The sequence below is a fragment of the Indicator indicator genome, chromosome 23, assembly GCF_027791375.1.
Source record: "Indicator indicator isolate 239-I01 chromosome 23, UM_Iind_1.1, whole genome shotgun sequence".
In the NCBI taxonomy this organism is placed as follows: domain Eukaryota; kingdom Metazoa; phylum Chordata; class Aves; order Piciformes; family Indicatoridae; genus Indicator; species Indicator indicator.
Genome location: NC_072032.1, coordinates 9,685,282 through 9,710,329, shown reverse-complemented (window position 1 = coordinate 9,710,329; position 25,048 = coordinate 9,685,282). Strand labels below are relative to the sequence as shown.

General features: G+C 43.2%; 1 protein-coding gene across 1 annotated transcript in view; it reads right to left on the bottom strand.

Annotated features, from left to right (window-relative positions):
* Positions 1 to 25,048, bottom strand: part of CRMP1 (collapsin response mediator protein 1) — a 47,454-nt gene that overhangs the window by 5,616 nt on the left and 16,790 nt on the right. The window contains exons 3-11 of the mRNA XM_054391696.1: positions 20,798 to 20,982; positions 19,379 to 19,543; positions 14,301 to 14,362; positions 12,613 to 12,693; positions 8,851 to 8,919; positions 6,673 to 6,793; positions 5,431 to 5,587; positions 1,949 to 2,090; positions 190 to 360 (exon numbers count right to left, since the gene is read on the bottom strand). Coding sequence (XP_054247671.1) covers positions 190 to 360; positions 1,949 to 2,090; positions 5,431 to 5,587; positions 6,673 to 6,793; positions 8,851 to 8,919; positions 12,613 to 12,693; positions 14,301 to 14,362; positions 19,379 to 19,543; positions 20,798 to 20,982 — 1,153 coding nt within the window. The remainder of the gene's footprint in view (positions 1 to 189; positions 361 to 1,948; positions 2,091 to 5,430; positions 5,588 to 6,672; positions 6,794 to 8,850; positions 8,920 to 12,612; positions 12,694 to 14,300; positions 14,363 to 19,378; positions 19,544 to 20,797; positions 20,983 to 25,048) is intronic.

The window sequence follows — 25,048 nt, the reverse complement described above, 5'->3', positions numbered from 1 at the left end:
CCATTCTTGATCCCAATGCAAGATTTCAGTACTTTTATCTCCTGAAACATTTGCCCACTCCTGAGCAGGAGTAGGCAACTACCCCACGCCTCTATATCCAGTGCATTTGTGGTTCACATGAATTAGATCAATGGCTGAAAAGCAGCAGTGACATTTCTTTTTCCTTGCTGGTTTTCTTCTTCTCCTTACCGATTTATGGCTTTTAGCTGTGATAGTCTTCACCTTGTCAGGGTCCCAAATAACAACATCAGCATCTGATCCCACAGCAATCCGGCCTTTTCTTGGGTACAGATTAAAGATTTTGGCAGCATTGGTGCTGGTGACAGCTACAAACTGGCTCTCATCCATCTTGCCTGTGGCCTAAGAACAATATGATTTGAGGAAAAGAAAAGAGGGATTTAGTATTCAGAGCAGTGAATGGTCAGGGAGATATTGGAAACCATGTAGCTCATCTATATGGTGATGGCTGCATGAAGCAGATTTTATACAAGGCACATGACTTGTGAGTTTCAAATAAATCAATGTGTTACTCCTGGCATCCCAAAGAACAGCCAATAAAACCTTAATGCAGATGATACCACCAAGCTTCTCACTTATCTAAGGTCCCTTTCCCTACACACTGATGTCTAAGTTTGTTTTGTAGCTATTCCTCACAATCCATTCAAATGTTTTAACGTTTTTAGAACAGAGAAATTGATATGAGCATTATGAGATTAAATCAAAGATCAAGATTCAGACTCTTTTAGAAGCATTTCTTGCAAATTAAGTCCATTCTACAACTAGTGTTACCAAACCCATACATCTAATTAATACAACCCCAATTATAAAGTCCTTGCCTGGAGAAATGTCAGCATCAATTGAACTTTTTATCCAGTCAGTAATGGCTTAATAGCAGCTATACACAACAGCATTTTGATTTCACAGCAGAGTATTTTTGGGTCTTCCCTGGCAATTGACACAGAGTGCTGCACAGAAGGAAAGCAGTGCCAAACTTTCTAACATTATAAATAAATCTTCATTTCCTGCCTGCTAAACCATGACAATTTTTCAAAATAGAATCTCCTCAGAAGTGCAGGGCTGAGTGTTACCACCTGTAAACCCCAGGTTGCAGCCTTCTCTTTGTGGGAGTAAAAAAAAGAGAAGAATCCCTGGCTGGATGCACTTTGCTTGCTTCCCTGCTTGGCTCCTACATGGCAGATATATGAAGGTGCTTCTGTGCTTTGAATCTCAGCAACAATCCCTGAAGAAAGTGCTTATTAAACACAGTCTGGGAGAAGTGCTCCTGAGAGTATTGCCAATAGCAGCACTTTCCAGACTGCGTGATGCAACCTAAGGTCATGAGTGTGTGTGGGGTGTGAGTGTGTGTGCATGGCTGTGTTTGTGAAGATGGACAGTGAAGGGAGTATATTTTTTTGTATCAGGATCCACTGAGCCATCCAAAAAAATTGCATCAGCAAAAAGTCCACTGCAAAATATGCCAGCATGAATCACATGCTATGTTCTCCTTCAAAGCCTTCTCTCCTCTAGCCTCAGGCTCAGCTGCCACCCATTTATAATTTCTCCAAAACTATAAGGCACTTCCCAAAGTCAAACAATCCATTGACCACATTTACATGAGATCCACTTCAAAATCATTAAACTGCTCCAGATACACATCTCTGAGATGCATCTGCTCTAACATAAGTGGAAAACTGAGCAGTGGAGCCTGTGAAGCCTCAGGACTAATAAAACACAACGGTGTTGCAGTGTCAAAAGTGAAACACAGTCCCTGGGTTTATTCTACTGGAGAAGGTTTTTGAAATAAACAATTCACCTCAAAGTAGCACTCTCCCAGGGAATTCTCAATACATTAGAAAGTCACTTAAGTACTGGCCAAGAGTCTCCTGGCTTTCATTACTCAGTCAACACTCCAGTTCATTTTAGTTCATAAAAGAAGGTAACTACTTACTACAGCCTTGTCCCAGACAACAGTCATTCTTTCCTCAATTCCATTGACCCCTTCAGGAATCATAGTGAAGTTGTCCTTTCCAACAGCTTTCTGGGCAGTGCTATATGGGCAATGTCCACTTCCTGTCACCTGCAGGTCCCCACTGTGGAGTTAACACACAGAAGGTTTAGAGGAGGCATCACCAAGGTCACTTTGCTCTCAGACTAGCTGTGAAAGGACCTTTCAAGCCTACACACCAGAGGCACAGCCTGGAAATCAGCAGCAGCCTTTACATGTTGGCTACAGATCATTGAAGAGTGACAATGGCATTGGGCATCTCCACTTCCCCCCAGGAGCACCCTGAACTCCCAGACTACAGCCCCCTCAGGGTTCAGGCTGCTTATCAACAGAGATCAGGCACAAGCCCACTAACTGGGACAAAAGATTACTCTGGGATTAGGGAAACAATCAGAAGCTCCTATGACATTCTGCCACTCAAGAGGAATTAATGCACAACCATGCTGAAAAAATAATGGCAAATTTTACCATGCAAAGCCATGAGCATCAAGCTTATTTCCTTGCATTTCTCCCCTCTGCATATATTTTTCTTGCAGTTGTTACACAAATCTTTCTCGTCTAACTTTCCAAAACAGAACCATGAAAATAAGAAAGAAAGGAAGGGAAGTTCTTTATCAGGTAGTCTTCTAATTAAACAAAGGCATAGTGCTAGTCAAATACACACTCTGGATTTATCTAAATTAAAGGCCTTATACAGAAAAAGGCACAGAGTAAACCACAAAAAGATAATAAGCAGCAGCCATTAACTATGTACACAGTATACTAATAAGTAATAATGCTTTTATTTAAGAAGCCACTTTTTTTTCAGCCTAGAGAAAATTTGTATTGCAGAGAGCAGAACTGGATCACAGCTGCTTTCAGGAATAAGGAGGAAGAACAGAAGAATGGAGAAAAATTAAGACAGGTTCCTCAATACCCACAGGAAACAGGTGGTATTTTTAGGCCATGATTATGCTTACAGGAGTCAAGCACATTAAAACACACTATGCTTTGTGGTCCATCATTCCAGAAGGGTAATGTCCCCAAAAGCCTGCCATCCTTTATTGAACTGAATATGTAGGTTCCAGCTCTGAAATATCTGAGTGGTTCTGGCCCACAAATTCAGATTCCAGGAAGCTATGTAATAGCTACTGATGTGTGACCCATCATTAATTCTAGTGCAATTTTCCAGGCTGCCAGCCCCAATGAATGAGAAGAACCTTTGGCTTCTTTTCTGGTTCATCACCATGCTCCTATCTATCTACCCACCCACCCAGTTTCTAGAAGAAGCCAAAGCCATGTATTTAATAAAGGGCAGTTATGTTTTAGCAGTTCCTGATTCTTAATGACTGTCTGGTGTTACTCCATAAGACCAAACCAAAGCCATCAGTTAAATAGTCATGTTAGAATAAATGACAATGAAGTCAGAAGATTGAAATGTCTTTTCTTCCTTTTTCCTGCTCTTCTGCCAGCTAAGCTCCTTGTGGCTTACCCTCACTCTGTTTTTTGCACTCTGATGTGTACAACCATGAAAAGGTGAATGTCCTAGCCAGGCCCTGTAGCATTGCCCATTTCCCTGAGGTTATGCTCTTAATTCCTACACCTGGAAGATAAAAAGGAGTTGCTTCCTCCAAACGCTTTCCCTCTCTTCTGACATTCAGTGACATGCACTGCATTCTCCAGTATAACCAACAGAAGACTTCTGAAGCTGAAGCTCAAGAGCTGCCAAGACCTCCTGATTAACCACAAAGGCACTCCTTTTGTCTTCATATTATCAATATTGTTTCCTACTGTCTGCTCTTAAATGGGGAATGAGTGCTGGATCAGCTGAAAACCTGAGACAAGAAGGGATCACTATGGACAACATCTCCAAAAGAGGGAGTGGTGGGGATTAAGAGTGGTCATATATATATCTTTAAATCCCACAGAATCACAGAATGGTAGGTGTTAGAAGGGACCTCTGAAGATCATCTAGTCTGCTAGAGCAGGATCACCTAGAGTAAATCACACAGGAACACATCCAAGTGGGTTTGAATGCTTCCAGAGATGAAGATTCCATGACCTCACTGGGCAACCTGTTCTTTATACTTAGTCATCTTCTTCATTGTGAACAAGGCTTTCATGGCAGGTTACATCTTCTCTGAAGCACAAAGATCTCCCATCTCCAGGTCAGAAGAGATGGCAGGCCACAATGCAGCAACAATGCAGCAGTACACCATGGAAGGTGAAAGCTGCCTCAGGTGCATGGCCCACAGGTGAAATCAGGACCAAATGCCATGAGGCAAATCCAGTCTGCAAACCTCATGAGACATGCTGGGGTTTGATACATTCAGCTTTTCAGTGAGAAATCAATTCTTTCTGTGGCAAGCAGCACAAGCAGTATGCAAGGATTTTTTAATTAATGTAAAATACTGGTCTGCTAATGAACAGCGTTAACAGGAAAGTAAAAAACTGTCTTTACCATCACCCTTCCTTAAAATTCCCCACAAATTCATGGCAGGCTGATAAAACATACAGCTCTTTTTTTCAGTTTCCCAGTGTAGATTTAAAGTATTAAAACTGAAAGCAGGCTAAGCTGCTGTCATTTAAGATCTAGGACTTTAAACCACTGGAAAGAAAAAAAAGGCCATTTTTGCATGCTTGGAGGATAATGAAAACTTCTGTGACTCCTCAGTTTGTCCTTCCAATGTTAGTGCTGAAAAGTCATTATTTGGATTCCAGTTCTAAAAATTCTCTTGCTATTTTAACTAATCTGTTTTGACCCACATAGTAGTATTTTGGGACTCTCTTCTAGAAAACATGTGGCTGTGCCTGACAGAGTGAAGAGCTGAACAGTTTGATATGCATTCACATGGGCTGGCTAAGAGCCTTCCCCTCACACGATGAGCTTCACTCTTCACAGTGCTGGATCAGACCAGAAAAGTAACTTTTCTTCCTTGTCCTTATTTTAAGGAACAGAAAGCTCAATTATGGAAAATCATTTCTGCCATCAGACCACCACAACACAACAAATTCCTTTGTATTCCTACCAGAGCTGCATGTAACTCAGAGCTCAAGTGTGCACTCATTAACAGCGCTGCCCATGCAGCAGTGTTGGGGCAGCTGAGGTAAAACCTGGGTTTGGTGGACTGCACAGCCTGAGCCACCATGTGCAAGGAGAGACATACACATTATTGTGCTAAAGATCATTGGCCTGCACAACCAGGAATCACTGAAAAAGCAGAAAGAAAAGTAATTAATTCCTAAATAGCCAGCAGTTGCCTCTCTGACATGCTAACCAGGAGCTGGACAGTCCATGACTGCTCACCTCTAGCACCCTTCAGGTACTGGAAGGCTGCTCTAAGGTCTGACAGCCTAAACATAAGGATATGGTTTTCTAGATGCTTCATCCCATGTGGCCTTTGCACTTGCCTGACCACCAGCCTATAACAAAATGAAGGTCTTACCATGCTAAGAGTGAATTTAAGTGATCTGGAGTGGTAGGATCAGGGCTCAGAGGTGGCGAGGTCACAAAAGCTGCAGCCTTGGCCCAGTTCTTGCTCCAGTAATGTGTCCCATCTGTCCCCAAGCTGGCAGTGATTGGCTCTCCAAACACAAGAGGACCTTGGGGAAAGCAAAGATATACAGGAATTGATTACAATCCATGCTCTCTTGCTGCATGCAGTCATGTATAATTTAAACATTGCTACACGGCCAACATAGCACCCATAAAATTAAGCAGCCCTGACTTTGTCTATATGATAAAAAATTAATCAGGAGGTCCTCTGAGCTACACATGCTTTTGATCAGCATATTTACAAAGCTCCCTTTCTAATCCAGAAGGAGACAGTTCAGATCTGGTTTTAATTTGTACTGTTTTAATCACAGCCATGTTCTCTATATTGCCCTGCTTCAGAGTGCATTTATGTGGAGGATGGGCTCCAGCAGACAGATGCCTTTTTACTACTCCCAGGTTGGGCAAAGCACCAGCAGATAGCAGCATATGGTCCTCAGCACCATACTCCAAGACTTCAAAAATACAAATATCAAGATGATACTTTGCTCTTTGGCTATTCCATATTGCTTACACGTGCCACAGCACCAACCAGCAGAACAGTCCAGACTCAAAAATGCAGCTTTGAAAGATGCTGCCTCCAGGTTCACAAAACCCTTTTGGGTGCTTTGCAACTTGGATCCCTATATGGCGCCAGCTAGCAGTGTTTACCTGCAGATGTGCCCAGTGCACATCTAACAAGTCAACTTCTAGCAGCAAGGCCAGGATCAGGCATCTTTAACAGCAGATTCACTGCCCAAGCCACTCCTCTGAGGGTAATAGCCAGAAACACCTCCAAAAGGCACTGAGGATGCACTAGACCCTGTTAAGAATAAAGTATCTCCCTCCCACAAATACAGATACAGCAGTCTAAGGGAAAAGTAAAAACAGGACAAAGAAATTACAACACAAGCTTCAAGGGGACAGGCTGTGGGGAGTTTCTCAGCTGAAAAATGTAGGATTTCCCTTCGTCCTTCCCAGTCATAAATATTTAGAGTCTGTGATGGTGTTACCATTCTTTGGTAACCTCTCCCTATATCTTGTGATTTGGGTCAACATGTACAGGGTACAGGGCTTTCCACTGAGCTTCTATTGAAAAAAACAAAACAAAAAACAACAACAACCTGAACTTCAGGGAGAAAAGGAAGTCTCTTACCTTTCTTTCTGGCCAGTGCAATGATATCAGCTGCACTCTTGCTCATCACTTTGGTGATGTACACTGGGCAGTTTATTCGACTGGCAATGGTGATGGCACGGAAAACTGCTTCTGCTTCAAGCTGAGGAAAACAAGGAGGAAAATGTCAACTGCAAAAGCAGACTGAAGGCAAAAAATAAACTGGAGGGCTGAGCCATATTTCTCACTGTTCAGCAACAACTCCTTAGGGGTTGATTCTGCTTTTTCTATAGAGAGACACAATTCTGGGGAGAGAAAGCTAACCCAACCTCAGACACTTCACCTCAGCCATAGACAGGCTGTGCTTGCTCACAGGGTACAGCTGCCCTGGCACTAATACAGCTCCCTGCACTCCAGGAGAGGTCACATCCAAACAGCTAATGGGGTTCCTCCTTACCTCCCTCCCACCTTTTTGCTTCAGATTTCTGCCCTGTATTTGGAAGGAGAGCTAAACAAGAAAACATTTCCCCAGCTTAGAGACAACCCCTCCCTATGCCATCTTTATATAAGGATAAGATGACAGTGTATGTAAAATATGGAGACAACCTCTTGGAGGTTGGAGACAGGCTCTCCTTGGCAGCTTCCCCCCTATGCAATCTTTACATAAGGATAAGATGACAGTGAATGTATTCTCAAACAGCAACTTCAGCACTATGGACTGAATTTAGCTCATAATCCATAAAAGCCTTTGAAGCATCGCCCAGTAAGTTCCTTCTGTCAGCAAGTGTAAAGGCAATCTCCTCCCAGGGATCCATTTGGGACACAGGCACACAAAGCAGTCATCTTCAGACAGAGAATCCATATTTCCCACTGGCTCTGGAGACTCCTTTCCCAGTCATCAGTTAAAACTCCTTCCCACACAGACTTACAGTATTGGCATTTTAATACCTAAACCTCTGCTGTCACTGAAAACACTGACTTGATGGTACAGAAATGTCCCTCCAAGAGCTGAGGCAACTTAGCCCTTCCCAAATCACATGGCTCAGTTCTTCACAGTCTTGTAAAATATTTTTTCTTAAAACAAACTGGATTTTTGTTGTGATTTTTTTTATCACAACATTTGCTCTGGAAGCCCCAGGTGGACTCACAGAAGACCAGGGAAGGACGCAGGGCCTCTGTACCTCAATGCTGGGGCTAAGGTGATAAGATGCATGGTCAGAAAGACACAAAACTCCTTCCTGAAAACTGCAAAGGCAGATTTTCCTTAGACTCTTGTTCTCATTAAAAGAAAACAACCCCAGTATTTTAAAATAATTTAGGCAGAAGAGCAAAATGAAAACATACATAAACAGTTCAATGGAAGAATGTGAGCAATTATGCTGATTCCCATGCCTTGGGGAGGGGTTATATAAAGATCAGCAAACCACAACAATCTCCTCAAGTTTAGCCTCAAATCCCCAGGACCTTGTCTCTTTAGCCCTCGAGGAAAACAGTCACTTCCCACCACCACCCTCCATCATTCCATGAATGGTCTGAATGTGTACATTAAGGGACATCCATATGTCCACACCTTTTCTTTCTTATTAAAGAAACCCTTTCCAGATGCCCAAGATGATCCATGCCAGGGCCTGGGTTTTATTATGAGAGAATTGTACAAAATGAGCTGCCTTGCAGCATCTTTCCATTCTCACATATTTGCATTTCTGCAGCTTCCATTTCTACTACAAAAATATCTGCTGGCACAAGCACAGATTTGTGTGGGGGTGTATGCATAGGCATGGTATCCACGTACACAAGCATCTTGCAGGAGGCTTTCACCCAAAGCACTTAAATGAATGCAGTTATTCCAAAGCATAACCCACAAGCTGCACTGACGATTTTTGCCCCTGACAGGCCCATTTTATGGTCATCACAAATCAAATCACAAGGGTCATGCTAAAAAAAATACAGGCACACCCATGCCTGGGGCAGAAGTGTGCAAAGAGCAAAGACAAGCTGCTCTTGGATCAAGAGCGTACAGCAGCTGCAGCAAGAGGGTGCTTCAGCAAGCAAAGCTAGCTGAAACTTCCCAGGGCTTTGGATAGCTCTGGAAGAGGCCCCATGAGCAACAGTCTGCTGCCTTCCCCCATGCATTCAGCTATCATCTGCACACACAGAAGCCAACAAAGTATGGCTCAACAAAGTATGGCAAAGAATGACAGAATGAGGGAAGCCTCTTACCTCCTCAGGCCTGCTCAGGGCATGTCCCTCGGGCCCAGTGATTCCCATGTCCAGGATACGCTTTTGTTCCTGCAATGTAAGAGAGAAATGCTGACAGCTGCTCCAGGATGAGACCCTGGCACCAGGAATCCTCTGGCACATATTGTCTGTGTGACCCTGCTGCTGGGGCAGGAGGGCTGAAGGCTCTGACTCTAAACCAGTCCCATGCTACCCCAGCACCTGCTCCGTGATGCCAGTATAGATTTCAGGGGCAGGTTTGTTTCTGCAGTGCAACAGAAAATATTTGTGCATGGAGTTGGGCTGCACCTTTGGAAATCTTCTTTGTCCTCCAGAAAGTCTTACTTGGCACCAAGACACCATACACTGAATAGGTAGTTATGGATATTTCTAACCTTCAGTTCTGTCTATCTGCACAGGTTCCTCTCTGGCTGCAATCTAGGAAGGATTGTTACCTTCCTCAAGCTTTTAGCATTGCTGACATTTCATCAAATAAAATATTGCCTTTGGCTAAAAAATCCATGCTACCCAGCTTCACAGCAGTGGGATACATTTTCTTATGCAGACAAAAAGCTTCACCTGTCTTTTAAGTGAAGATCAAGAAGTGGTATTGGAATACATTTCCTATTTTTGCAGGAAAGGCTGGTCAACCACTTCTGATCTGAGATTGGTCCAGGTCTGCCAGGAGAAGAGAAGTAGGAGCAGAGCTGTTGACATACCTCTGACCCTACCCCCAGGTCTCTAATGAACCAAGTTCAACCAAAGTAATGACTCCATGATACAGACAAATGTCCCCTAGAGACCAGGATGAAGTTACTGAACATACTTCACTGTGTCACCTAATAAATATTTGATCCCAGGTCCCCAGGGGTGAAAAGCTGACACATTACCAACATACTCCTGAGCAAGATAATATTTACATGTACTTTTGGCTTCATTGCAATCAATCAAGGCTGAAGAGGCATTAATAGGAATGTATCCTTTAAAACACCTTTTCTAAATCATTAATGCAACAGCTCTGAATAGTGCCAATTAAAGAATTCAGATAATTAATATAGAACAAAAAATAAAGTTACAAATATATTTTTTTTAAATGGAGGGGGGAACAAAAAGGCAAGATGGAAAAAAAAAGGTTACATAAATAAGGTTACACAAACTAGGATAGATTTGAACCTTGAAGAAGTCATCAAATCAGATCATATGATAAAATTACCCCCTGTAAGAGGATTTCATAGTGCTAATAAGCTAGAATAGCTGTTTGATAAGATCAAATGTCTTTTCACACAGGACAGTCCTGAAAAGCCTCTCTGCAGACAGCTTTCTTTTCACTACCCAAATAGTCCTTTTAATTAAAGCATAAGGAAAGCCTGACTTTATGAGACATGCCAATGGTGAAGAAATCTGGTGATGCAGAACATAATTCACATTTTTTCACTACTTCCTCTTTTCCTAAAACTTTTTCTGTCTTATATGTTCATATTGCATGGCTATATATTAAAGCTGATAAAAGAAAACTGTAACTGAAACAGGTTTCTATCAGAAATGCAATTCCAGCAGTGTGCCTGGATGTGAATGGGGAACACTTCAAAACATCAGGGGTGCCAGTTGATTGGTTCCATTTTGCCCTTCCTGCAGGGCAGGAATTTATTATGTTTCTCATTATTTATTTTTGGTAGATTTAAATCATGCTAAACTTCATTGGAAATCAGCTTTTCTTCCCTCCACCCCCCACCCCCCACCCCCCCTTGAATCCAAGTGAAGGTTTTCATCTGGTTTAGGTTGTGCAAGGACGAAACTGCACACTGTATGTACCTGTTGACTCCTCAGCAGTAACTTTTGAGCCCTGTAGTTGTTTCAGCTAAACTTGAAGGGAAAAGGGTAAGAAGGCTCTCAAAGGGGCTAAATCCTTACCAGGCAGATAAAGGACAGAATCCCATACAGGGAGAAACCAGCTACAGGCTGGGGTCAGAGTGGCTGGAGAGCAGCCAGGTGGAAAGGGACCTGGGGGTACTGGTTGACAGGCGCCTGAACATGAGCCAGCAGTGTGCCCAGGTGGCCAAGAGAGCCAATGGCATCCTGGCCTGCATCAGGAATAGTGTGGCCAGCAGGAGCAGGGAGGTCATTGTACCCCTGTACACAGCACTGGTTAGGCCACACCTTGAGTACTGTGTCCAGTTCTGGGCCCCTCAGTTTAGGAAAGATGTTGAATTGCTGGAGCATGTCCAGAGAAGGGCAGCGAGGCTGGGGAGAGGCCTAGAGCACAAGCCCTATGAGGAGAGGCTGAGGGAGCTGGGACTGTTTAGCCTGGAGAAGAGGAGGCTCAGGGGTGACCTCATTGCTGTCTACAACTACCTGAAGGGAGGTTGTAGCCAGGAGGGGGTTGGTCTCTTCTCCCAGGCAACCAGCACCAGAACAAGAGGACACAGTCTCAAGCTGCACCAGGGGAGGTTTAGGCTGGAGGTGAGGAGAAAGTTCTTCACAGAGAGAGTGGTTGGCCATTGGAATGTGCTGCCCAGGGAGGTGGTGGAGTCACCATCCCTGGAGGTGTTCAAGAGGGGATTGGACATGGCACTTGGTGCCATGGTTTAGATAGGCATGAGGTGTATGGTGACAGGTTGGACTCGATGATCCTTGAGGTCTCTTCCAGCCTTCTTGATTCTATGATTCTATAAAATAAACTTACATGGGCTAGAGCCCACATTGCCCAACCACTCATACTTCATTCTAGGGTCTCCTTTAACCATGAGACAAGGTGGCTTCCCTAGACCAGATCTGAAAGACAACTTGCTTTTCGCTGCTGTAATTTCTGTCAGCTCTGCAGCCTAGTCCTTAGCGGATAAGTCAGCAGATAAAGAGCTCAGCAGATAAATCAGTCAGCTCCCTCAGAGCCTCATGGACCCCAGAGGGGCTCTGTGCACGTGCAAGGGATCAGAACAGAGACACATCTCTGCAACAGCCTTAAAAGATTAACCTGCCACAGATGCAAAAAATCTACCACCACTCACCCAAACCTACTCATTCTGATTTACAGGGGCAATCCTGGCCTCAGATACACCTGTGGGAGGTTTACTCTGGACTGCTGTCCTTGGGATACCTCTTTCAGAGTGCTGTGGCACAGATGATCAGAGCTATAGCACCCTCACTGTGAGGATGCTACTACAGACCTACAGAGTGCACTGGGGATCCAGGACAGTTTGCTGGTTGTGAGAGGCATCTTCAAAGAGCATGACTTACACTTGAACGCGTGTTTTTGAGATGTTCAGAAGATCATGGTGGCTACTTATTCTCAAACTTCAGATTTATATTAATGTTCTCAAAAATAAAAAAGGTTTGAGAGCTTTACCAGCCCACTCCAAACTCACTACACTGCTTATGCTGATAGCTGCAGCTAAAGACACTAGCATAAATCTTCCCAGCTCCACTTTTTGTCCTCAAAAATCTCTGAGGAAAATTTTACATTGTTCTGATTCACTTGTCTCAGCTGGACTGAGATCTTGAGTCCTTTTGCCCTCCTCATCCACTCCTCATCTGCTGCCAAGGCAAGGACCCACCTGGATCACTCTTCTACCTCACAGATGCTCCATCAAACCAAGCAAAAGGGCCTCCATCCTCTCACCCCAGGCTTTACACCAGCAGTGTGCAGGGCATCAGGCTCAATTAAGGTAGGTAGTTCCCTTCTTCCTACCCATACTCTGACTGGAAGGTTTTACCTCTCTCTCATGTCTATCTTCTCACAAAAAGAAGAAAAAATTGCAGTTCACTCACCTGAGCTATCAAGTCTCCATTTTCAGCATGGACCAGGATAACAGCCCCAAGACTTTTTAGAAAGGTAAAGGCTTCATAAAGCTGCAGGTGGTACAAAGAAGGAAACACTGCTGAATAAGGAAAACACATTACTTAGCACTCAGCCCTCCCTGTTCACCCAAGTTTTGCACCTTCTGTGTTGGTAATTAACTAGGTGAACAGCAAATTATCTCCCTTTTCCACTCTGCTTTCTACACATAGCCTGAGGTTCACTGTTTGGTGTTGACTCAGTCACCCTCTTACACACCACCCAGCCCCAGGATGAGCTTCTGCACTTTCTGCTCCCAGACAGGGTCAGATGTCCTGAGCAAGGCTGCATCTCCCCCAGGACATAATGTCTCCCACAGCCCCTTGTATTGGAAGGTCACCTTCTCACACCCTTCCACAAAGGTTTGTGAGAGTCTTTTTATTGTAGTTTTAGCAAATGTAAGCTTGAAGTATTCCCATGGACTACAGACACTTTTAGTACAACTAGAACATCCAAAGAGCAGGCATTTTGCATCGTCTTCAATTCTGCAATTAAAAGTTGCAGTATTTGCTCTAGAGCATCCTTTTTTTATTGCTTTCTGAGATTCAAACCCATCCATACAGAAGGCAGTTGACCCTGTTGCCTTTACTGAGAATTTCTAGCACAGATCTACTGAAATTCAGTTCCCTTTCCAAAAGACATTCAGCTAAGGTGTTCTCTGTTTAAACCAGGCTTCAGTAATGTGGGAGCCCAGGTTTCTAACAGATCAAATTCTGAAGACATGGTTTCTTCAGTGTCCACTTTTGCACTAGGATACCTCAACAAGCATTGAATGGGTTAGAATTCACATTTAAACAGGGAAACAGGCATTAGTCTAGCCACACACTAAACATTTTGATGTATTTCTCTTGGCAATTCCAACAGGGAGCTGAATTTAACAGGCACTGCCTCTCAGAGAATATTTTTATATTATTATGTCTAAAATTCCAATTAAAACCACGTGTATTGGAGATGTAACAACAGTTATTTAAGAGGCAGAGAGCTACAGCTCTGGGAATAAGAAAGAAAGAAACATTTTCTCAACTGAATAAGCAAACATTATTATTACTAACAGATGCCATTGTCCATTTACAATGACCTGACACTCATGAACGAGAAAGCTGAAGAGTCTGGAATCTGTAATGAGCTCTGAACAAACAAGCTCATTGTTATCTCCAGCTCTAATGAGAGAAGGCCACCCCACCCCCCTCCCCCCCCCCCACCCAGAGCAACTCCATTTAGCTGTTTGCAGCAACCCAGAAATTCTTGAAACCTCAGAACTGACACTGCCTGAAGGGCTTCATCTTTTCTCCCCTCTCTGATCTAGAGTTCTTGAAAGGTAACAGCAAAATAAAGTGAGGGGAAAATCCTGAGCAGTGTGAGTGATTGCAGCCTTGGGAGACACCAGAAAATCTTTGCAGAAAAGTGAACATCATCCACTTGAAGGAACATGGGCAGATGTTCAACACTGCTCAGCTCTGACCCTCCAGATAGAACTCCTCCACTGCACTCCTCCACTCCCAATGCCACTCAGGTCAGTGAAAACATTTCTGTAGGATTCAACCTCAGCAACTCCTCAAGTGTTGAGAGATCACAGAAGAGGGGACAAGATCCCAGCAAGGAAAAGCATTCAGAGCAATACCTGGCTGTCAGACATTTGGTAGAGGTCTTTGTAGGCCATGTAGACTTGAAAAGAGTTCACACCTGTTCCAAGACAAAAATCAAAGGTGTTGGCATATAAGTGGGTTCTTAAGTTGTATTTTAACATAAACTTCAGGAAAAATAAGTCAGAGAATATGTCTGGACTGGGCTTTTCATCAGCAACTACCAGAAGTAAAGCATGGCTCCACAGCCTCACCGTGAGGGTAGTGGAACACTGGAACAGGTTGCCCAGGGAAGTAGTTGAGGCCCCATCCCTGGAGATACTCAAGGTGAGGCTCAACAGGGCTCTGGGCAACCTGATCTAGGGGAGGATGCCCCTGCTTACTGCAGAGGGGGTTGGACTGGATGACCTTTAGATGTCCCTTCCAACCCAGACATTCTATGATTCTATGAACTGCATTACAGTTGCTAGGACTATAAGCTTGAATCCTCTCATCTCTGAGGGAATTTGCTGGAACCTGTGGATTTCCTGTATTCAACCCAGGCTACCCACAGCCATCACCACACACAGGAGAGCTTGTAGCCAAATCACAAACAAGCAACACACACAATACATGAAGTTTTAAAAGAACTTGTGTAAGGTTCTGTGAATCATTTTCTTTTTAGCTTTCTTTAGCTAATCAGGAAACCATTTCAGCTAGACCTGAAACTGTGCTTTTAAAAAGATAAGCTTCTAGGTAAGTTTAGCCAAAGTGCTGCAAGGCTTTAGGAACTGTGTATCTGAAATTGCATGCAGGCTTGCTTTTTCTTGACCCTGCTTCCCCAAGCACCCAGCTTAGCTGATGGCAGACACTGGGAAAAGGTGGAAGCAAAGCCTAAAGCCAGTTGAAGGGCAGCTCATCATACTTCTCCTTCCACATGCCAAAGATGGAAGGATTTATGCTGGCAGTCATGCAAAACCATGAAGGATGACAGCTCCTAAATTTAGAGATCAGCAAGAAATGCTGGTGTTGAGTGTTGGCTGCCAAGAACCAACTGTATTCAGGCCCCTACAAGTTTTGCAAAGATTCAATTATTTACACAGCTTTATAGTCTAATGGAATGGGAATTCCAAACATCATCTGCTCATATTTTCTGTCCATATGAATTCATATTAGTTTATCAATTTGTCTTATTCTCTAGTTTACTGACAACATCCCCAGTTTGGTACAAGGGCTGATCTAGCTTAAAAGAAAAGTAAATTCTAAGCTGTCTGAGCCACGTATGCTGCATTTCAAAACAGATGTCAGAAAAACTGCATTTCCTGGGGCAAGGGGGAAGAGATCTGTTCATGCTATTTATGTTAGCTACACCAAATGAGTAAGGCTCTCTGATGAAGACACAACTTCTACAGGAGACTAGAAGATGCAGCTATATCCTCAGGCAGAGGGTATGGCTGTTCACACTCACACAGAGGCTTTTTTTATTCACAATTACAAGACTAAAATGCCCCAGAATACACACAGGATAAAACCTTGAAATGATCCCTGGTATTATGTCTTCCTGCTAAATCCAGGCAGCTCAGGGAGAAATATGAAGCAAGAGCTGGCCCCTCCTTGCTGACTTCCATGTTGAGCAAATCCAGCCTGCAACATGGAGCCCTGTCAGCCTGAGAGCCCATCCGTTCTTCCTATTCCTCAAGTTCCCAGAAAACACACATGGGTTTTAGTAGCTGCAATCCCTCAGCTTATTCCTCATTGCACACTTCCAATGTATTTAGTATGTCCCTGCTTTCAAACATTCATTCAGCCTGACTACACCTTCCCTGGGGCCAGTGCATAGAGCCTCCTGCCTGCAGCACCACCTCCCCTCTGACTGAGCACATCTGCCCAGCCTGTCATGCAGGAAAGCTCTGTTTCTTTTCACAAACCCATACAGTGTCTCAGATGTCAGCTGCACCTGGGGAGCCACCTTCCTGCATGAGTGACCATGCATACATGAAGCAATGAGACGTGTCGAGGCCGGTCCAAGCCATGCCAACTAGCCTCAGTGATGGCATGTGACTGAATCCTCTCCTACACACTTCCTGTAGGCAAAGCACTGGGTTATCCATTGCTCCTGCTTATCCACTGGGATCCAGCCAAAGGTCATTCATTCAACCACAAAACCACAGGACATATGGCAGCTTTCTTGGGGTACTGTGGCTGGGAAACATACACTGACCCAAGTAATACGAGTGCTCTTCCCTTTCCTTTTATTGCCTTTGTATCCTCAGCTGGTCCCATGTGATCCTGAGCTTCTCCCTTACAGACAACTCCCATGGTGCAGGAGCAGAGCTCTCCCTTCCAAATGCACACCCATGCCCCCAGCAACCTTTCACAAAGTGGAAGGGCATCTCATGGGCTGCCTTTGCAGCTAACAGGAGAGATGGTTTGAACCTTTACAAGATACAAAGGTAAAATAACACAAATTAATACACAGGCATCCAAGAATAGCCTCTTTGCCTAATGCCTTGGTCTGCCCTCTCTATCTACTCATTGGAAATATGTGGTTTTAAAAAAGCCCTGGCCTGTGGCCTGTTGACCTTAATGCTTAGTATTTGTTACATCCTACATTCTTGCTTGCTCTCACACCAGCAGTACTTAAAAGGATCCTCCCCAAATTTCAGACAGTGCTACAGGCATTTTTGAACAGTACAGTAAAGGATCAAGTGAGGCCTCTGTCATCATGTTTCTGGCTGCTGTTCCTTGGTATATACTGGAGAAACCCAGTCCTGTATTAGCTAAACACTACAAGCTTGAGTCTTTATAATCAACATCTGGTTCTACAAAATTTCCAGGCCCTTCCAAAGCCTGTCTCCTTAAATTAGCTTTGTATTGATTTAGAACTGATTAATTATTCACTTACACCTCATGAGAAGGCACCTCAGCACCTCCTCTGTTGCTCATGCCAAGGCTGTACCAGCCCTCACGCAGCCCTGTTGCTCAGCTAACCCACCCACCAGACAAGCAGGAGGAATCCAGTCCAGAGTCCCAGCTGATGTAAACCAGCATCACTCCACTGCCATCACGTCTGTTTGCACCAGGCAGCTCAACTCAATCATCAGCAGATATTGTCCATTAACTTGAAAGCCCTTGCCATGCTGCACTATGCCCTATTGTGCTGGTGCTCTCATACTCACCCTGACCTTATGTCTCCTAGCACATGACAATAATTCACACTGACTACCTGAGACCTACTGCAGCACCTCTGAGAACAAAGGTGACCTCCTAATGCCATCGCCACCAAGGAGGCCACCGAGTGTCCCACCACACATCCTGGTTCAGGAACCAGGGAACAGATTCCTGCTACTGCTGAAGACTGAAATGCAGGTCAGATTTATATTGGAAATTCACATTTGGATTGTCAGAGACAACTATTAACCTAACTGTCTGCACCAGGCTTTAAATGCCAGCCCTCAGGCAAATTTGGGAGTGCTGAGCCATCTGTGATCCAGGAGCTCTGACAAATAGTATCCAACCTTTGAAACAAGGCACTCTGTGCTTGTCTGAGAGCACAGTCAGATCAGGCACAGCAGCATGTCCATGTTAATGCTGAGAGCAGGGAAACAGCACGGATTTGGCACCACCAGTGCTGACAGATGTCATCACCTTGTAAAAATCACCTATATTGTAAGGACCTATGTAAGACCAGCTGCAGTTTCTCTAAATTATGTGCAGCCTTGCTGCTGTAAGGGTTTTGTTGCCTAGAATCTGGTTATACAGCACATGTCCTGCTAACGTGCTGCAATACAGGATAAGTTCTCCTATGTGACTGCACCTCCTCAGTATCTCAGTGAACAATTGCTCACTCAAAAATAGGGTTTTGCTTTGGTTTTCTGTATGAAGTTTTCAAATCTAAGTCATCACTAGCATTACACCTTCCCAAGGATGCTGCATATTACTCAGACTTGCCAACACAAGGATCATCTGGATTTACCCATGGTAATTACACACCATTTCAGAAAATATTTCCTGATTAATATTCATGCATTTTCAAGGATAGTATTAAGTGGAAAATATCTTTCTGGAAGAAAAAGAATTCATGCTGTCAGAGAGAATTTTAAGGACCTCGATCAAAACTGTTTTCTCAAAGCTAGATTCAACTGCCCACACATAGGTGTCTGGTACCACCAGGATAGCCTCCATATAGGAAACTGCCACACTAAGCTGGCACATAAGGAAAAAGGATTTATAGGAGTTTTTACCTGCACTGTTCTGCAGTGGTAGCTGAAATCCAGCTAGGCTAACCTACAGCATCTCACATGATAGTAGACCTGTTAATTGAACTGAATCAAGCCTATAAGTGGCTTAAATAGATTCCTAAAGAAGTGACCTAGTTTTATTAAGTCTTGAAACAGTGTCGTCTAGTAACTTCAGGGAACACTGCTGGAGACCAAGCACTTGAAAAAATCAGGACATTTCTCAATATTAGGTACCTAAGTTTAAGATCTTTTTTTCCTAATAACTTGAAGCTATTTTAAACATACAGGCAAGTTCTATAGACTCACAAATAAGTTATCCTAAGTCAGTGCTGAGAAATGAGCAACAGCCTGTGATGACCATTTCTCAGACACACATGCCCTTTGTATTTGGGCTTAATTTGAGGCAGCTAAATGGGCCATTCCAGTCTAATTAAAAGCTGAACTGCCACACTTCAATGTTTCATTCTCTCCATTCATGATACAGAGGATCTAAGGTGATTGGGCTGGCTACCTTAAATGCTGATCTGTGAGATCTATCTTAAAATAAAACCCAAGTGTGCAATGTCTGAGCCTATTTCCACATGAACAAGCAACCATGAAGAGATATCTTTGTAACTGGCAACATACACATCTTAATTTTCTATGTCTAATATTGGGATAAACCTTCTCTCTTCCCGATCCTTACTGATGACTATCACTAATACACAGTTCTAGGTCCATTTTACAGAACACCAAATGTGTGTAAAAGTGTAAGGCAGTGCAGAACCCTTGGGCAGGATAACCAGTACCTGTGCATCTCTGATCTGGATGATGCATTCATTAAAATACTTCAACATTTTACCTCCATCTGATACTTCAATAAAATCAAAAAATGTTACTCATTTTCACTCACTAACCTTTGTCTTGCACCAGTACTTCCAGCTCTTCTCGAATCCCATCATACCAGCTGGTGATGTCCACATGGAGAGAGTAATCACAGCAGGATTTGGTGTCAGCTGCCTCATGCCACTTTTCAAAGGAGGTCAGTAAACTTGATCCAGGTTCTGGAAACACGTGGTCAACTGAAAAAGAGATTCAGCATCTGTTACCCAGATTGCACACTGCTCAGATTTCCTCAGTGCCTGTCAGTAGCCTTCCAGCAGTTCAGTCAAAAGAGAAGCCTTGGAGGCAGACTGTGTGCAGACCCTAACTTCGGGATGTTAGAGCCAGATCCCTCTGTCTCAGGTATAGCAGACTTTGTGGACAGTCTATAGGAAAGCTGAGTCTGACAACCTGCTTGGCACAGCATCCGTATATTCAAACATTGCACAGTTTAAGAAAGGTTTGTTTTTCCCTTAACTGTTTTGCAAGAGACCACAAGTTCTGGACTTATCTGTATTTATTGTCTGATGTCTCTGTTTTTATGTATTTCATAGCAAACATTATTACTAACCAGGGTCTCACAGTCACTGGACTGACCCTGTATTTACCAATATATCAGTGGAGATGTCAAATGCTTTCTCAGCAGCCAGAACCAGGAATACAGCCAAAGGTCTGAACAGAGATGATGTAGAGCACTAACACTCAGCCACACTATAGACCAAGTGTGCTGCAACTACACATCTTCCCTATTTCAAGCCTTTCTGCATCTGATGATGACACAGTGTTTACTAGCATAAAAGAGAGACATGACTACTTATGCACATACACTTAACTTTGCAGAGCTACCTCAAAGATAAGCATGGAAACAAAGCAAGAGGGGCTTACAGTGACATTTGCAAACCTAATGGTGCAAAGGAAGCCTCAACTGAAGAACATTCATTGAATAAAATTATTTCCAAAGAAATCTCACTGGGTGGGAACAGCAGGTGTTTGTCAGATTTTCTGTGTCATATATTTACTGCAATAACTACATGTTGGGTTTTTTGAGCTTTTTTTTTTTTTTTTTCCCCAAAAATCCCAGGAGTAGATACAATATCCCTCAGTGCTCCTTCTGTATTTCAGAAGGAAATCCAAGAGACAATTCCCCATGCCACTGCCTGTTTCTTTCTGGATAGGTTCGTTTTCAGGCTAGCCCTGGGTGACAACGATAGAGTCACAGAGTGGTTTTGGTTAGAAAAGACCTCTAAGATCATTGAGTCCAATCATCATCTAACTACCAAGTCTGGTGCTAACCCATGTCTCAGCATCACAATGAATGGATCTCCAACATCGTGCCCTGAAATTTGAAAATTCACCGCAGAAGACCTCAGATATGGAACCTTCTGCAGCTGTCCCCATCTATGGTACATGAGCTTCAGCTTGGAGTGGGAAGAGTTAGTACTGCTAGTACTCACTGATCATGGTGGTGCCCCCTGCTAAGGCTGCTTTTGTGCCTTGATAGAAGTCATCAACAGCAGTCATTCCTTGGTAGGGCTTTTGTAGGTAAGTGTTGACATCTATTCCCCCAGGAATAACCATGCGCCCGTTAGCCTCTATGGTCTTGACTCCTCCTGGAACAATCAGATTCTCTCCTATTTGCCTAGGCAGCAAAGAAAGCCAGTGTTAATTTTATTTAAACAAAGAAGCAGAGGGGATAGAAGCTATTTGAGGCACAGAGGCAAGAGGAACCTAGAGGCCATACAGAAAGAATTGGGATTCCAAAGGGAAGGTAAATCTTAAGCACCTGCTCTGGCTGCTCTGCACAGCACTGACAGAACAAAGCATCCATGAGCCTGCCCAGCTCAGCCCAGTGCTTGGGCTGCTTTGCATTGCTCTAGAGGCAAATAACGAAGCTGTAACACTCAAGCATTAAAAACTGATTATTTTTTGTATGATTCAGGGTGAGACTTAAGTGTCCTATCGTTAAACCATTCCAAACGTCTAGAGTTAATACTCCTTTGGGAGCTCCAGTTCTGTATAGTAAGTTCTTAAATGAAAGCAGAAAAACTCAGATCACATACAACAGCAAGCTGGAATTGTAAATAAACTGCAGAAGCACAAAGCACATCAGGCAGGAGTTATAATTACTTTGTAATCAAACAACACAAATTTATCCTTGAAAGAGATCTAAATATGCTAAGGTACAGAAATGCATATTTAAGAGACCCAAACACCTCTGTCACATATTCTTCATCCTCCTCTTATGGTTAAATCTCAGTGAAACATTGTGCATAACTGTGTATTTAAAATGTTAAATAACTGTTGTCATCTATTCCCCTTTGGTTCTTCCAAATAGATTTTTTTTTTCCACTATTAAAACCACTAATCTGTCCCCCATGATGATATCAAGCAAACTGCAGATACCTACAATCAAAATACTTTTGCTGCTCATGAACACAACTATGAGTAAATTAACCTTTAACTTCTAAAGCCACACTAAATTTTTATTGCCTATGGTGGCAAACAGGAAAAGGCATGGTCTGTGTGGAAGCCATGCCTCTGTGTTGTTACACTGTAATGTATTTGGGCTTGGAGACAACTATGAGGTAGTTTAAGTTCACTTACTTTATCTTGTATTACAGACACACAGTCCTTGTCTTAATTTCCTTTTGTCTGGGATAAAATAACATTTATCCACAGCTAAACAAATACCCCAGACATCTGAGCTGCTGAATCCATTTCTCCCATATTAAAATGCAACTCCCACCTACAGAGCAGGCCACAGCGACTGATTAACAGCCAATCACAACAAGCTAGAACAGAAAATGAATACCACTGTTAATTAAAACCAGCAAAATGCAGGGATAATTATTCACATTGGAATCTGGCCAAACCACCAGAGTTAATAAATAGCCCCAAGAGGTCAGGAATTTGTTTCATATGCTATGCAAAAATGTCACCTCCAGCAGGCTGGCTTCCCCCCTGCTCCAGGTTTTGGCTGGAGGGAAGCACAGCCACTGGATCAGCAAACTCTCCTCAGCATCCCAGGCTGGGGTCTCAGTCACTCAGTGCTGAACAAATCCAAAAGGGCTTACTCATAAGAGCTGACAATACCACTGCTTGAAGCTGCGCAGCTCCATGTCTGGTGACTCATCTCCATCAACACTATAGCACTGGGAGCATGTCATGCCATGTTTACAGCTGTGAAGAGCACTAATGATGTCACCACAAACAGGGAATTGATATGAAAAAGCCTCTAGCAGCCCAGCACACACAGTTGGGGGGGAGGAAGTTGTAAGAAGCTCCTCTGCTGTTAAAATTTGACTTGCAAAGGCATACCATAATGCACTTGGATGAAGTTAGGTAGCACCATGTATAAAAGTGGTGTTGCACTCATTTTCTTTAGCTGAATCCTTCCCTTGTGTTTAATCAGAACAATCCTCAACCTTTGTCCAGTGTTCATGTGGCTAAAAAAAATGAACTGGGAAAAAAGAAAAAATTACTGTGACCAATCTCCTTTACATATGTCTGAAGTGAAATTTCACTTCACCTTCTGAAAATAGTGTTAAAGAAAATCTACAGAAAAATGTAAAGCAATCAGGCAATGGCTGAAGTCATCCATGCTAAAGTGGCACAGGACCAAATACCCTTTGCGGATGATGCTGCATTATTACCTGTCAGGAGCCTGTCTCTTCTCTTGTCCTGACATAAAGACTGAGGCTGGAAGACTGATCTTCACTGGCATTCAAGGTCCTTTTTATTCTGACTGACTAAAACACGTAGCAGGAGAAAATGTGACAGGATTCCTGAATTGCTCACTGAATTGCTAAGTGTATGTTAAGAATGAGGCTTGTGGGTGAAAAAATACAATAGCACAGATAACTTTGTTGTAGACACTGTATAAATGATTGAGCTGGTTTTCTAATGCACCTGCAACTAGAAAACTCACACTCAGGGAAAGCTGATGCTGTGTGCAGTCTTCAGTTGAACAAGCTGATAAATTCTGATGTACATGAGCTGATTAAAGCACAATGGAAACATCAGACTGCAGATCTCCATAAGCTTAACCTGAGAAAGCTGAAAACCTCCCCCAGGACTCCAGAGTTATTTCTCTTGTTATCAAGTCCGGATCTCCTTTTGGCATTTGGCTCATCACCTGCCTTGCAACGCAGAGCCTGTTCCCAGTCACCCATTCTGCACACTTATTAGCCCCCTCCAGCCCACAGGAACCTAACCCTTCACATTAGCAGGAAGAGCAGAGGACAGCAGGCACCAGACTGCATGACCTGTCAGTGAGCAGAGAGACTGGGGCTCATTTCCTCATATCAATAACAGAGGCAGCACAGAAGTAGGCAAAACATTATTTACATGCCAGTGGCAATTTAAATTACTAAATATCTAAGTTACTCTTTAGATACCAGAGAACTGCCTCTCAGCTGCCATCTGAGTGTGAAGGGCTTAAGTTTCAGCCATGAAAAACCCACATGCACCACTGCTGCCTTGCACCTATGGAGTCAGTTTGAGTATTGATAGGTATGAAAAAACATTTACCACCCTCCAAACTATAGCTAATCTTCAAACACATTCAAGGTAGTATCTACATTCCTCTCTGCAGGACAATCTACAGGGACATAAGTGTTAAAAGACCCTATTCATTTCATTAGCCTGCAAGAGAAACCCAACCCTCCATTTTCCAATCAGTCTCCATTGCAAAATAAGAAAATTAACCCAGATCCTTTATATCCCAGCAAAACTAGGACACTACTGCCTATTCTGGGCTAAGTGGTTTGGTATTTGCTCCATTCTGTGGAAGTAATGCTGTATTAGCAGGATCAGCAGCTGGAGAGTTAGAGCATCAGTTGAAACATAGATGCCTGAGGTTCAAGGTCCTGCTCCAAAGGATCTTGAGGAACATTTAACAACAATGTTAAATATTCAGACACAATGTGCAGCTCCAGCTGGATAAACTAGAAGAGACAAATCCCTGAAAATATAGCACCTTCCTAGACTGCAGAATTTATCATCTGAACACTGTTAGGTCCCAAGTTCCTCTCACACCAAGCTGCCCTCACAAATTAGCTGCTCGTGCAGAGGCCAGATGACAAATAAAAGTCTTGAGTCATCTCAATCCAGGAAACCAGGCACAACTTGGGGTGTTGAATAGTAAACTTGCTGCCTTGGGAAAAGATAAAGGCATTTTTAAAATTAAGATCTTGCCTGTCTATTCATCATTAATCCTGACTATGCTGGGCAGCTAAGAATAATTCCTGGAGGTATGGATCCACACATGTATTTTAGAGGGAGTCTATGCACTTCACAAGGGCAGCTGACAGGCTGGCATTGCTAATCTGTCTACCAAGCACCATTGCATTTCTGGAACCAAGGCCAAAAATTCAGAGTAGTTTCAGACTCTCAGTATCTCATGCCCTTAGCTGTTAAATCAGTTCTGACACTTTCAAGTGTTGCTAGGAAATTTGCATGTGAATAAACAAAAGCAGTGAAAAACTCAACTGAAGTACCTATCAGAAAGCACAGCTTGGTAGATTGTTCCTATTAATAAGAAAGACACATGTTCCAAATTTTGTGCCTTCTCCACTTAAAACAGTATGCTCCTTTTGTCACTTCTGCAACGCAAGTAATACTGCAACTGGAAAGGCAGAGTGAAGTACTAAAAATGAAAACCACAGTCCATGGATAAAAGTGTGCAGATTGTTTTCTGTTACAAC